A 15,631-nucleotide genomic window follows, 5' to 3' on the forward strand; every position below is an offset into this window, starting at 1 on the left:
TGAAGGAATTAACTACAAAAAAACCCCACATTCTCTAGAGGTTAAACCAAAGCCAGCACAAACAAAAACTCAAGACTTTGAGATTTGGCAAATATTAAACTCATTCTGAGGGAATAATGTTTACTTTGTAAAATGGGTACATGTCAAAATGTCCTCCTGAATGTTTATTTGATTAATGACCAAATGGCTAAAGTTGTCTGGCTGGGAGACCGCGTGGGGACCCTCAATTTCTCTGTACACATTGTATGCTTTTCCCCTTGGCGGAGGCTGTCTTTAGGGAATATGTAATTAATAAACTTGTCAACCTATTAACTCCGCCTTTTAAAAACTTTGACCTTTAGAGCAAAAAATGTCCTGTAGTTATCTAATTTCCATACTAATTTTTTGATGAGGTGTTAATTTCTTTAACTAAATGATACTATTAAAGGCTAACTGCATTAAAAATGCCCAGAAGGCCGGGCGCGGTGGCTCACGCCTGTAATCCCAGCACTTTGGGAGGCCGGGGCGGGTGGATCACGAGGTCAAGAGATCGAAACCATCCTGGTCAACATGGTGAAACCCCGTCTCTACTAAAAATACAAAAAATTAGCTGGGCATGGTGGTGCGTGCCTGTAATCCCAGCTACTCAGGAGGCTGAGGCAGGAGAATTGCCTGAACCCAGGAGGCGGAGGTGGCAGTGAGCCAAGATTGCGCCATTGCACTCCAGCCTGGGTAACAAGAGCAAAACTCCGTCTCAAAAAAAAAAAGAATGCCCAGAAACCAGTTCACTCAATGGAGTCAATGTCTTTTTTTTTTTTTCCTAGATGGCGTCTTGCTCTGTCACCCGGGATGGAGTACAGTGGTATGATTTTGGCTCACTGCAACCTCCACCTCCTGAGTTTAAGCAATTCTCCTGCCTCAGCCTCCTTAGTAGCTGGGATTACAGACATGCACCACCACACCCAGCTGATCTTTGTATTCTTAGCAGAGATGGGTTTCACCATGTTGGCTAGGCTGGTCTCAAACTCCTGACCTCATGATCCACCCACCTCGGCCTCCCAAAGTGCTGGAATTACAGGCGTGTGCCACCATGCCTAGCCCAACATCATTTTCTTAATGCTCCATCTTTCCCTCTAGTTTTATAAGGCACAACTTAAAAAGTGTGATTCTTTTATATTTATGCTATAATTCTTCCAGTTCCCAGATTTTCTCCTTTCCCCAATTAGTTCATTAAGCAGAAATAAAACAAACCAAAAAAAAGAAAGAAAACCACCTAAGGTCCAAAGGCTTTCAATCCTTTTGCTACTGTGTATGCCAAATTTTTCTGTAAAGGAATTTTATTTTTTCACAAGAATTTTGCTTCAAGTTATGAAGTAAATTAGCAGATAAGGGAGAGGCAGAAGGTCCATTTGCTAATTTAACAAATATTGTATTTACTGACCCTTTCTTGAGCTGGACATCAGGCTGGGGGCTTCATTGAACCCAGAAACACAGAGGAAGCCCAGCCTGTGGGAGCTCATGTTCCCACAGCTTGAATGAAGCCTATGCTGGCCTACAGGAATCCACAGTTTAGTTTCTGTTCTACAATTAAAAGTTAACTGCACACTATTTCAACGGATGTTAAATAAAAACAATAAAGGTTGTCTGAGTACTAGCCAAAGTGTAGAAAACTCCATGATGTTCAGAAAATATTAGGGTATAGATTCGCCTATGTAATTTAATAACGCATTTGATAAATGTAATAGCTAATTTTATACATTAGTGTGTTATTAAGGGACATTCATTCATTCAAAAGGCATTCAGTCTAATTTAGGGGTCAGCAAACCACAAAACCTGTGGCCAAATTCATCCTGCCACCTAAACTTTTCCCGAAACACAGAACTGGGGAATGATCCTTGCTGGTTCTGGAATGATCCACCCACCTGTTCATGTGTGCACAGAGGCCACAGGGCAAGGCTTACTCACAGGTGACCTCGGCTTTGACCCCAAGATCCTCTCTGATCCTGGAACATAGGAGGATTCTCAGGAGTTGCTGCAAAACCATTCCTCTCACCTCCCTATGTCCCAGGAAGGCTGTCAGGAGCTTCTCATTGCTTTCCAGGTTCTGATGAGGTATAAGGATTTCTGCCCCCTCATACACTACCACTAGGGTGTGGCTGCAGGCTCTTAAACTACAAGGCTGCAGCATGAACAGGCTCCTGAGAGCACAGTGCCTTAGCTCTCCTGCTGCATTGTCACCTAGCCTGATTGTTTTGTTTTTGACCAGGCTGGAGTACAGTGGCATGATCTCACCTCTCTGTAATCTCCACCTCCTGGGTTCAAGTGATTCTCTTGCCTCAGCCTCCCAAGCAGCTGTGACTTCAGGCATGCGCTACCACGCCCAGCTAATCTTTGTATTTTTAATAGAGAAAGGGTTTTGTATGTTAGCCAAGCTGGTCTCGAACTCCTGACCTCAAGTGATCTGCCCACTCTGTCTCTCAAAGTGCTGGGATTACAGATAGGAGCCACCGCGCCTGGCTGCCCTTTTTGTTTTGATGTCATCCTGTGGGACAAGGGATGTGGCGAGTTGACTCCTTTTCTGCTCTTTCTTTGGCTAAGTAATGAACTGTCTAGATCTAAAAGTGGATCACACTTTTCTCACCAGACAAATACATCAGCCTTGCTTGACCCACACATCTACCCATTCATTATGGTCTGTGGCTGCTTTCACACGGCAAGGGAAGAGCTGAGTGGCTGCAACAGAGACTGGACACCAGTGCAGCCTAGAATAGTTTCTCTCTGACTCTTGCAAAGAAAGTTTGCCGACCTGCTGATCTACTCAATGCACAGTCCTTCAAATGTCTTTAAAAGTCCACCTCAGGGCTGGGCATGGTGGCCCATGCCTGTAATCCCAGCACTTCAGGAGGCTGAGGTGGGCGGATCACTAGGGGTCAGGAGTTCGAGACCTTAAGTGACCAGCCTGGCCAACATGGTGAAACCCCATCTGTACTAAAAATACAAAAATTAGCCAGATCTGGTGGCGCACGCCTGTAGTCCCAGCTACTCGGGAGGCTGAGGCAGGAGAATTGCTTGAACCCTGAAGGCAGAGGTTGCAGTGAACTGAGATCACACCACTACACTCCAGTCGGGGTAACAGAGTGCCTCAAAAAGAAAAAGAAATTAAATTTAAAAAGTCCACATCAGCTACCCTCCCATCACCACATCTCTAAGCTTGCTATTCCTAGCCTTGAAGAGGTACAATCAGTCATACTACTTGGAAGGCTATAATATTTTTTTGTGGGAGAAAATAACAACCTGATTTCTAGACAAGATGATTAGAGCGCAAGTCCTGTGGCTGCTCTTTTCCTTCTGAAGTACGGAGGCGGGAACCCTACAGGGCAGCAGGTTCTGACTCCCCTTTTGGTGATTACACCAGGCGGGAAGTCAGTGAGCGGTGCTCTTGGCTGCTCCATCCTGTGCCTTTTTATGGAGACATTTTCCACTTAATTAATTAACTGATTTATTGTAGAGATGGGGTCTCACCATGGTGCCCAAGCTAGTCTTGAATTCCTGGCCTCAAGCAATCCTCCTGCCTCAGCTCAACAAGTGCTGGGGTTACAGGCGTGAGTCACCACTTCCAGCCTTTTCCCACTTTAAAGACCACATGATGCTACTGGACCGTGAGCCAGGTGTGCGCCGTGGCCATCAGGATGGGGTCAGCTTTCCTGTCTTCCCCTGTTACACGCCGTACTCATATCTGAGCCTTCCTAGATCCCCGAATTCCTCAGAAATCAGTGAACGTGAACTCACTTTATGCAACTTATACACAGATGTGATCAATAAAGCCTAAAATAAAAAAGGATATCCATGAGTAGTACAGTTTCTCATGCACTCTAAATCCCCAGAGAGCACCAGCAATTCCAACGAGTTAGCTTTATCTTTTGCATGACTTTCTCACTCTATCTATTAAATGGCCATGCCAAAAAAAATGCTAATATCAAAAACAAAATTTTTTGCTCATCTTTGAGGTCAGAGTTGACTGAAATATAATTTTGAAATATTGATCTTTGAAAATAACTTTCCAAAAGAACAATGCTGTATTGTGATCAGTCACAGCACATGTGTGGTCAGTGCAGGCAGGTGCTCTGTCACTACTCCCTACCTCCATCCCTGAGGTCCCAGGATCTCCTTGAGAACAACTGGAGAATGGAGACTCATCTTAGAAAGCCTTGGAAAAACAGAGTATAAAACCTCCTTCATGTTTGCTTGATCTGGTCTGACAGCAAGTAGAATGAGGAAGAGGCTCACAGGAAGGAGGGGTGAGCATCTCCCACAAGACCTGGCTTTTGCCTGTCCAGGTACTGACCAGCTCCGCCTCTCAGTTGCACATATGAAAAGTGCAATCCGGCATCTCCTCCAGCTGAAATCTGACCACTGAATGGGTGGTCCTCATTGTACCAGGGGCAGCAGAAAGAACCAGTAATACAACAAGGGCCGTAGGGCAGTCTTGGCTCTGACTCAGGTCTCATGTTGCAGTAGCTATGTGACCTTGAGCAGGACACCAGGTCTCATGTTGCAGTAGCTATGTGACCTTGAGCAGGACACCAGGTCTCATGTTGTAGTAGCTATGTGACCTTGAGGAGGACACCAAAAATCTGAGCTGCCATTTCCTCATCTGAACAATGGATATATACTATGCTACTTTACTTTCAGGGTTGACATAATAATTCCACCAAATTCTCATAAAATCTAGCCCAGTGTCAGATACATAAAAGAAATTTGTAAAATTGTAACAGTTAGCATTTACGTACATTCCAATAAAATTTGTCATTGTGCATTGTCTTTGAAAAACAGACTCAAGAAGATTAAACATGTAAACGTGATTTTGAAGGAGACAGGTAATTTCGATAAGCTGTTTCCCTTTTAAAATACTCAAAGATTCATTTATAAGACCTGTTTTCCAATAATAAATGGCGTTACTGAGATTCTATGATGGAAAGTATACTGGTAGAGAAATTAGTATCCAATTCTTACCAATTGTTTTCCTATTCCTATTTAGTGTACTTCTTTAAGCATGTTTCTAGGAGATTGAAATTGCTTTAGTTAAAAAAAAAAAATCGCGGCTGGGCATGGTGGCTCACACCTGTAATCCCAGCACTTTGGGAAGCCAAAGTGGGCAAATCACAAGGTCAGGGGTTCAAGACCAGCCTGGCCAACGTGGTGAAACTCCATCTCTACTAACAATACAAAAAATTAGCTGGGTGTAGTAGCAGGCACTTGTAATCCCAGCTACTCAGGAGGCTGAGGCAGGGGAATCACTTCAACCTGGGAGGTGGAGGTTATAGTGAGCCAAGATTATGTCACTGTACTCCAGCCAGGGTGACAGAGTGAGACTCCATCTCAAAAAAAAAAATGTATTCCAGCTATGACAACCTGTTGGTCAGACTCCAATCCTGTCACCCACGGAACCAACAGCAACCAGGTAAGAATAATTCCTTCCCTAAGCTAGTTCTGCAGGAAACACAAACCAGAACAAATTTCAAGCACCCAGTGGTTAAACTTAGGAAGCAGGCATGTATAAGAATGGCAGTTAATAAATATCACTAGCTGTTGTTAAGGCTCACAATAGCATTATGATTAGCTGGGAGGTTTCTTGCATTATTCCTCAATGCTCTCTCATTTCAACGGAGACATTATATTATAGACTTCATTTTCTAGAATCATCTTGAAAGGCATATTGTGATTACACATAAAAACCTTCCTTCCACCTAAGAATACTCACTTTGCAGACTGCTTTAAATTTTGCACTCTATACATTATCCTATTTGATTCTATAGTAGTTCACACATGTTGGGTGAGAAAGTGAATTCTGAAATACTTTTGTGACCTGGATCAAGAAACAGCAACAACACGGTGGGGCGTGGTGGCTTGTGCCTGTAATCCCAGCACTTCGGGAGGCAGAGGAGAGCGGGTCACTCGAGGTCAGGAGTTTGAGACAAGCCTAGCCGACATGGTGAAATCCTGTCTCTATTAAAAATACAAACATTAGTCGGGCATGGTGATGCCTGTAATTCCAGCCACATGGGAGGATTCTCCTGAGGCAGGAGAATCACTCAAACCCTGGAGGGGGAGTCTGCAGTGAGCCACAACAGATCTGTACCATGAACCCCGAATTCTAAGTCCCAAAGCCACTGTCATTAGGCACCTTGCTTTGAGAGAGAGTGCCCCGTGTGTGGTAGATGTTTGTGAGTGACATATAAAAAAGGACTGTTTCTACCCCAAATCTCCAATCACACCCTGCCGTAGGGAGGGGAATTCAATAAGATGCCTAAGAGCATTTAAAATTACATTTCCCCAAGGACAATCTTTTGTCAGGGTCAGAGTGTATACACGATTCCCCACATTGAAGTGCTGGTCACGTGTACAATGCATATAGTACTTACCCATTTCCTAAGCACCTGGGCCAACATGTTTCCCAATTAATCTTTAAACCCACCTGTGGTCAGTCGTGGATGTCCCACGGGAGCTAAGACTGGCCTGAGGGTGAGGGAAGATGCGATGACACCTGGGTTTCCTGTGCCTGGGAGACCTCCCTCCCTACCCTCTTTGCAGCCTCAGGAGAGCAGCAGCATTCCAGGGGAGCTGGTGCCAAGGACATCAGTGTGGGGGTGTCCCAGGAAGTGGGTGCCACTGCAGCAACATCAATTGCTCCTTCTTCTCAAGGGATTATCAGCATAAGAGCTTTTGTCAAGAAGGACGTATACATATAATATTTTTTATCATGTCTGTATTCAAATAAAATACAAGCTTGAGGCTGGGTGCGGTGGCTCAAGCCTGTAATCCCAGCATTTTGGGAGGTCAAGGTGGGCAGATCATTTTTGAGGTCAGGAGTTCAAGACCAGCCTGGCCAACATGGTGAAACCCTGTCTCTACTAAAAACACAAAAATTAGCCAGATGTCACGGCATATGCCTATAGTCCCAGCTACTCGGGAGGCTGAGGTACAAGAATCACTTGAACCTGGGAGCCAGGGGTTGCAATGAGCCGAGATCACACCACTATACTTTAGCCTGGGCAACAGAGTGAGACTCCCCCCTCCCGCTCTCTCTCTCTCTAAATATATATAGAGATAGATATAGATATACACATATGCTTGTGCCAGATTAACCAGTTTGCCAGATTAACAGATTAATACAGTCACCAAATATCAGTATTATCACTGAATGTTCTAAGGCACTGAACAATTTATTTTAACCCTGACAACTGCTTGCAGATATTATAATGTGGCTCCTCCTCTGAGGAGAACTGGTGGGTTGCTCTCATCAGTGAATTTATTTTCACAAACGCTCTGCATCTTATGGCACAGGACTCTCCCAGGCATGAAGGACAGCTCCGAGGCCATGCAACTTCAGGGTGTCTGAAGCCTCTCGGGCTCTCTCTGGGTGGGCCCTTCACACACACACCAGTGCATCCTGACCCCAGAGACGCCCTACCTGCGTGTACGGTAGAACTGGCACCTCTTCAGGGGGATCTTGACCACGTGCTCCCGCAGGCCCACAAACAGGACGCTCTGGCTGTGCAGGATCTGCAGGCTCCTGATGGATTCCCTCCGCCTCTCGGGGAAGAGCTCAATCTCTTCCAGCAAACAGCTGCTTGAGGTCTGATTCACCGGTGCCCGCACTTTCTTAATGGTGCCGTGATCTATGAAGGCCACAGGATTAGAAGGAAACAAGGTCAGAGGGTCTCACAAACCAATCCCTGGTTGAACAGAGTGCTGTGTACACAGCCATGGATCTCCAGCCAGGAAAGCCATCTGAGCATCCTTCAAAAACAGCAAACCTGGGCCCCACTGCAGACCAGTTAGGTCAGCTGCACTGGATGTGTGGGCTAGGCGGCAGTATCTTTTAAAATGATGCACTCATGTAGCAAATGATGAGGACTAGTCATCTACGACTGGACCCTTCCAGTTCCAAGTCTAGGGATGGAGAGCTCAATGTGGCAAGCTTCCTGCCATTCCGTGGAGAACATCAGGAGAGAGAGACCCTCAAAAGACAATTTTAGATTCTTAGTGTCAGAGGTGCTGACTTCGCTGCCCAGCAGGGCGAGGAAAACACGACACGATGGGTGTTGGAAACCGATGCTCGGTGCCGCAAAGAAAAATCAGCGCTGAGACAAAGGATCTTTCAGCAACGCAACTTTTGATTCCTGGACTGCAGGAAGGGCACTCTTGCTAGCTATCTTGCCAGAGAGTACAATGAACAAACGAACAGACATATTTATTCCTTACGCATTTGGGGTTGGTTGTCCTCACTGCTGTGTCTGATCTCCCTTGGCTGGAGCCAGACCTCACAATCTAAACTAAAACCCGATTGGCTAATAACTTGAAACTTTTCTAAACAGTTTTGCAAGGGAGAGCAAACAAAGGAAGTCTGAATAAGAAAGGGGCGTAGACTGTGAGCTGAGACATACCTGTGAGCACGTCCAGCACAGAGAGCTTGGTTAAAGTACAGGGACATAGAATATACTATGTGCCTGTAATCAAGGCATGTCTAACAGCTACATAGGACAGGGCTTAACGAAGAGTTATTAGCATACTTAATGATTTATTCTCTAACAAGAAAGAAACTTTAAAGAGGAACTTTCCTACTTCCCACAACGGTCAGCTTCAAATGTCCAGGACAACGATGCCCCTCCTCCTTCCCGCCCAGAGAAGTACACGCTCCTCCCTCTCCCTCCCTCTTCTGTCTACGGTATCTTCTTTCCTTCTAGTGCGTGCTCTGTGGGATGATTTTCTTGGACTCAAGTCCTCTAAACCTTCTTTCCTATGCTTCTGAACATCAATTTCTGATCTGTTCAAGCCCTCCGCACTCCAGGCTTTCTGCTCCCTGGGTGTTTCTGTGCACTTATTTATATGCTTGACCACTAGCACTGCTGGAGGGTGAGCGACCCCTGAACCATGCAGCCTTCCCAGCTATGAGGGGTGTGGAGCAGGGTCTTCTCAGCATGCCAGTGGGATGGTGGCAGGGACAGCATGGCCAGCACCTCTGTGTAGAGGGGACACACACTTGAAACCCACATTGCCCTCCCAGGTGACCTGTGCTACACTCCCCAACCCCTTGCTGCCAGCCTGCAAATCCCAGGCATGGATTCCAGCCTTCTGGAAGCCCCTCAGAGAGCCACACAAGTACCTGGAATCATTCTGAAGGTCCTGACTGAATAAAACCTTCCACAATCCTGAGTTTCAAAACATCATAACTCTAATTTTACAAACACAGGAAATGAGTTTAAGAAGGTATTCTGAAACCAGAAGTAGTCAAGAATCTTTGACTTCAAGGCCTCCTATCAAGCAATTAATTGCAAAAGACCTTGGATAAAAAATACTTTACATTTTTCTCTTTCTATCAAAGTCTTATGGAGGCTATTTGTGTTTTAAAAAATACATACACAGACATGTATTAGTCTGAATTTACTTTATATCTGAAACATCTCCAGTGAACGTTTTCTGATTTGGAGCTGGCTGAATGATCACGTATACAGTATTGGCAAACAATTGCTTGCTTTTCTTTTAAGCTAACTGATTAAATATGTTACTTTTGGAAAAGATCAAGCATACGCTGAAATATACTATATGCTGGGAAGATTTTAAAATGATCTTGGAGGAAAGAGTATGTATCTGTGTTTATATAAAAGGTTAAGTGCAAAAAAGAGAAAGAAGGAGAGAGAGAAAAGAAAGAGACAGCTGTGGAGTAGACAGGAAAGCATTTTCCCAAATTGACAGTTCACAGATGTAAGCATGCAAGAAAAAATGTATGCCTTAATTCTATAATTCAAATTAATTTTGACTTGGAGATCACAGTTCACAAGCTTGTTAAAAAATTCAACCTCAGCGATTCTCAGGTCTCTCTGCCTGGGGTAGAGCAAAGCGTCAATAAACTGACACAGCACCAAGGAACTAACAGGACCAAGATGGGGCTTCAGGGAAGGTGACTTCAGCACAAATGTGTCGCCACAAGACCCTGAAAGGAGGTCCCTATGAGACACCAGCAGAGGGAGGTGCCCGCCTTCCTATGGAGCTGTGATGGGCATGGTGCCTGTGGCTGCCTTTGGGACATCATTGCAGCAAGTGACATCATCTGAGCCATAGGTTAAGAGGAAGGCAGGGGCAGCAGGGCTCCTGGGAAAGCTTATGTGAGAGATCCCGGGGTGAAACAGGAGCTTCCACAGAAGTTCAGGGGTGAGGTGGGCTGCCTAGAGTGGGAGAGCCAGCTGGAGAATCACTGTGCTGTGACCACTGTCACCCTATTTGTTCACCAGCCTAGCGTGGCATGGGAAACAGAGTTTACAGAACTATAGTCTATCCAAGAGTTTTACAAAGACTCCATGCTATTTATTGTTTATTTCATTGACGATTATAAATCTGAGAAACCTGCCCAAATTAACAAGAGTCCAAATGTTAATATGCTCTTAGGTATTTCAAATTCTTAAGCAATTGTGGAAAGAATCAACTTTTTAAATATCTGTGATAATTTGACTTAAAAGAATGAGCCATCATTGATGATAAAGTTTCACTGCATATTTCTGTACACCTTGTGTCTGATTTTCCAACTGGTGGGAACTAACAGAACTATAGGGTTTAGCATTTTAGAGCAAAGTGCCGAGAGTGCGCTTGCATGCTGGTCCACAACGCATGACCTCGCCGTCTCCTTCACTCCCTGAGCATCTGGTCATGTGATGAGTCCCCTCCACAGTTCCCCCTTCCCTCTGCATCGATGTCAGCACACAGGGACCCTTCCTGTCTCCTTGAAGCTCTTCCTCCCCTGCCTGTCCTGCCCTTGCTCTGAACTCCTGCATGCTCTCACTTTTTGTCACAGCCTTCTCCTCCCCTGTCCTCATGATCACACCTGGGTCTGTCTTCAAAGCTGGGATCTTACTGCTGAATGTTGGCTCTGTATCTGCAACCAAACCTCTAGGGACTGGAGACACCAGAAACTTAGACAGGTCTACCTGACTCTCCAGGTGGCCTACCAGCATGTCCCACCTCCTGTGACCTTGTCTAAGGGACAGCAGCACCATAATCCCAGTGCCGATGATGGCATCTCTCCTTCCCTGTCACCCACAGCTCACCTAGTTCTCATCCACCTGCCCCTGCCATCCCGCACTCCTGCAGCTTCCTCTAGACCTCTCTCACCCGCATCGCCCCAGCACACTCACTCTGCTCTCCCCACTGAATCTAGAATCAGCCTCAGGGCATGCACTTGGTGGCCCCTTGCTCCTGCCTCCACCCTCATCTGTGCCTATCTGAGCTCTGGCACCGGCCACCAGGAAGCACTTGCAGCACAAGAGCCTATAATGGTGCCAAACTCTGGACATGCAGCTCCTGTGCCTGAGGTGACAAATGACAATGTCATTTTCTTTCAGTGGCAGAAACATGGGGACTGCCCTATAAAAGAGACACTCCCAAAACCCCACAGATTTCTGGTGGCATGTGTCTGTAGTCTCAGTTACTTGGGAGGCTGAGGCAGGAGAATCACTTGAACCCGGGAGTGAGCTGAGATTGCACCACTGTACTTTAGCCTGGCAACAGAGCAAGACTCAGTCTCAAAAAGAAAAAAGAAAGAAAGAAACTCACAGATTTCTGTTTGATAAGAGAGGATAACAGCAGGAGCCTAATGGATCTTGCAAAGCTATCTGCATTTGGTTGCTGTTTTTACTTTACAATATTTACCATGGTTTTAGTTACTAACTTCCTTGTTTTGTGGTTTCTACACTTGATCTTAAGCTCCATAAGGAGAGGAACAATTTCAGTTATAACCTGTGATGTATGCAGAGTGGCTGCTATTAGGGCCAGTAGAGATTTGATGTTCCATAAATAGACGCTGGAGAAAGACTGAATGAATGAATGAGGGAGGGAAGGAAGTGTGGCCAGCCTGGAATGAGAATGTCATTATTCCTCCCATATTTGCTAAAGAGTGCTGATTAATATTTTTCCCATTATGATCTCTAACAAGAGCTATGATATTAGTCAGCGTGAAGGTGAAACAACAAACATGAACTTCACCAACATGGAAAGATTTCAGCCCAAGGTGCCATAAACTAAATATGAATAAAGAAAATTATTATAGTTGGTTTCATCCAAGAAAATATTAACTCTGAAAATTTGCCACAAGAAATAAAGCCATACAAACCTTCTATACACCTGAAATTTGATACCCCCATCAAAGTTATCTGTATGAAAAAAAAGTGTCAGAAATATGTACAACCTACTTAACCAGTAAGATTCACAGATCAACAAGTAAAAAAGTGGACATTTCCTGTCCATCGCGGCTCCCCTTCCCAAGGAGAGAGGCAAATGTGATGTGGAGCTGCGGACTCAGTGCTGACCAGAGGATGCTCAGAATGGACATGGCTTTGGTGAAAACTCTCATAGTATTTGCCGTTTTGTGAAGATATCCACTACTCATTATGCTACGGACACAATTCTGAGTGTCCTGTATTTATGGTTTAGCTCTCAAATGAAAAACTATAGATACTTATCATGAAAAGGACAGCACTATTTCAAGACTTTAAATATTCATTAAAGCTGACACAGCTATTATTCAAGAGACATCAATACTTGTAATCACATTAAAATATCATTAAATATTATACTGCATCACATATTTGTCTCATCTTAGTAGAAGAGTAAGCACATTACATTCTAGGGTTATCAGATTAAATACCGGCTGCCCATTTAAATGTGAATTTCAGATAAACATGAATAATTTTTTAGCATTAGTATGTACTAATTCAATATTATTCATGGTTTGTCTGAAATCCAAATTTAAGTGGACAGCCAGTATTTGCATTCGCTATATCTGGCAGCCTATTACATCACATATCCTTTGATCATCTTGGCAAGCTAGCGAAGGTATATTGAATATATGTAGCAACATACTTCCACTTTATAGATGAGGATATTGAGTTTTAGAGAACAGAACTGACATATATATTCTATGAACTGGTTGGTGAAATGCCTTTTCACTTCAATGTTGATGAATGAAATAAAGGATTATAACAATGTTCTCCAAAGTGAATATTAATTATAAAGTTATTGCTGAGGATACAGACCAAAACAGAGGAAGAGGTAGTTGTGCTTTTATTCCATGGTCTTTTTTTCCATGTGCTTTTCTAGAAGTCATAGAACGTAACCAACTGGAGGGCAACAAGAAGAAATTCAGCATTCTAACGAATGCTGGGGAAAAAGCTCCACATCACTAATCATCAGAGAAATGCAAATCAAAACCAGAATGAGATACCATCTCACGCCAGTCAGAATCATGATTATGAAACAGTCTGGAAACAACAGATGCTAGACAGATGCACACAGGAGTTTATTGCAGCACTATTCATAATAGCAAAGACTTGGAACCAATCCTAATGCCCATCATTGATAGACTGGGTAAAGAAAATGGGATACATATATACCATGAAATACTATGCAGCCATGAAAAATGACGAGTTCATATTCTTTGCAGGGACATGGATAAAGCTAGAAACCAGCATTCTCAGCAAACAAACACAAGAACAGAAAACCAAACACCGCATGTTCTCACTCATACGTGGGAGTTGAACATTGAGAACACATGGACATAGGGAGAAGAGTAATACACACCTGGGCCTGTTGGGAGGAGCGGGGAGGGGAGGGAACTTGGAGGACAGCTCAGTAGGTGCAGCAAATCATCATGGCACAAGTATACCTATGTAACAAACCTGTATGTTCCGCATATGTATCCTGTTTTTTGTTTGTCTGTACTTTTTTAGAAGAAATTAAGAAATAAAGGTCAGCCTTCTCCTGGAAGCCTCCATTGGAAGCCTCTATCTGCCATCTGTCTCAAGGACAAGCAGAGGTGCATCTGTGTCAGAGGGCCATGTGTTCTCCTGGCCTCAATGACCCCCTCCCTCCCTACATACAAGGTGGACTTGGGCATCCTCAGACAAACAGTGAAGGACAGTCCTGCACCTTTAAGCCATTTGTTTAAAGAGAGTAACATGCAAAGAAAAGTTCAAATAACTAAAGATGAGTACAAGTTGTGTGTACCCTTAAATGTCGGTATTTCTGAGAATAAGACAAAAGGATGATTGCCTAAAGAAACAAGGACCATGTAACATGCTGTCACCAGACCAGCCCTCATGGCATGTCTGCCAATGAGAAGAAGAGGACCCTCCTGGGAACAGATCACCACACTGTAGGTCGAAACAATTCTTAATATTGTTTTTGGCTGGTGACCAATGTGGTCAAAGAAGACCAGGAGTAAATCTGACAGCAGGCAGAAGATGCAGAGGTAAACCTGGATTACCATAATGATAGAGATGGTCCCTAACCTCTACACTCTGAGCCATTAGGAAAATGACCAGAAGAAAAAGAAAAGGTCATAAATGAAACTAGTTTTCAAAGGTAAAGTTTGCGCACTGTCACACAAAACAGCAGTAAATTCCATTTGAAACATGACTACCAGGAAGAACTATGTACACAATGCTTATCAAAAGACAGGAGTGTAACTTGAAAAGGACAAAAAGAAATTGCCCCCAAAGAATTCTGCCCACAAGAAACGACCTATGAAACACAGAGTCTGTGTTACTAATCTCTAGCCCACAGGAAAACATGTTCGTGTCCTGGAACAAATGAGTTACTAAGTACGCTATGGGAAGAGTAACCGAAAAGAAAAATGTGTTTTTAGCAGGGAATATTGTTTTTAATGGGAGTTTGAATGGAATGGTGTTCTCAGAGCAGAGTGTGGCAGTAAGTAAAGCTGCCAGGCCAAATTCTAATGTATTTCATGGGAACACAGTGACCCGAATGTGGGACCTGGGAAAGTGGCAACAGTGATTAAGACTGTCACAAAACCCTGGAGCACTGAGGTTTAGGAGGTAGGCACCAAAAGGGTTTATCTAGAGTAGCAGTGTCCAATTGAGATATATCAGAATCCACAAAAGTAATTTAAAATTTCTCTAGATGCCACATTTAAAAGGAAAAAAAGGAAACAGATGAATAAATTTTAATTACATATTGTACTTAATCCAATGTTTCCAAAAATGATAGTATGTGATATGTCAAATATAATCAATATAAAATATTTGGCTTTTTTATACTAAGTGAAACCCCAGTGTATTTTATACTTATAGTCCATTTCAATTCATAGTAACCACCTTTCTGCTGGCCAGGGACACATTTCAGGAGGCTGTAGCTAACACAGTGGACCACCTGAGGATGTACTGGGGTGTCCTGGTGCTGCTCCGGAGAGCCAGATACCCAGATCCTGCCTACACACAAATGAGAGACAAGTCCAAACCCACAACATCATGAGCTTCAGTCTTCTGCATTTCACATATTGTACCTTGCCCTATTTTTTTAATATAGAGGTCTTTCTCTATAAGTGTTGAAAAATCCCTGCACCAGACCAACTGCCTCCTCCTTCAAGTAAGATGATGGAGGCCCATCAAGATGAAGTAACAGCGGACAGCTACACAGCCAGTGAATGCAGCAATGAGGATGAAACCTGGTCTCTAACTTATTACCTGGACACTTGGTATCATCTGCTGGCACCCAGCTCACAGGCAGTGGCAGATGCCCTGTGAGGGTGAATGCCATTATTGCTAATTCATTTCAGAACCCTATTGATGGACAGAAAGCAATC

At 44.0% G+C, this 15,631-nt stretch overlaps 1 protein-coding gene across 6 annotated transcripts in view; it reads right to left on the minus strand.

Annotated features, from left to right (window-relative positions):
* SEMA5A (semaphorin 5A) overlaps positions 1–15,631 on the minus strand; it is a 493,544-nt gene that overhangs the window by 109,957 nt on the left and 367,956 nt on the right. For all 6 annotated transcript variants that reach the window (XM_064375855.1, XM_064375856.1, XM_064375857.1 and 3 more), the window contains one exon: positions 7,451–7,658. In XM_064375855.1, coding sequence (XP_064231925.1) covers positions 7,451–7,658 — 208 coding nt within the window. The remainder of the gene's footprint in view (positions 1–7,450; positions 7,659–15,631) is intronic.

This window comes from Aotus nancymaae, unplaced genomic scaffold, assembly GCF_030222135.1.
Source record: "Aotus nancymaae isolate 86718 unplaced genomic scaffold, 86718_ANA_hifiasm-v0.15.2.pri h1tg000014l, whole genome shotgun sequence".
NCBI classification, from domain to species: Eukaryota; Metazoa; Chordata; class Mammalia; order Primates; family Aotidae; genus Aotus; species Aotus nancymaae.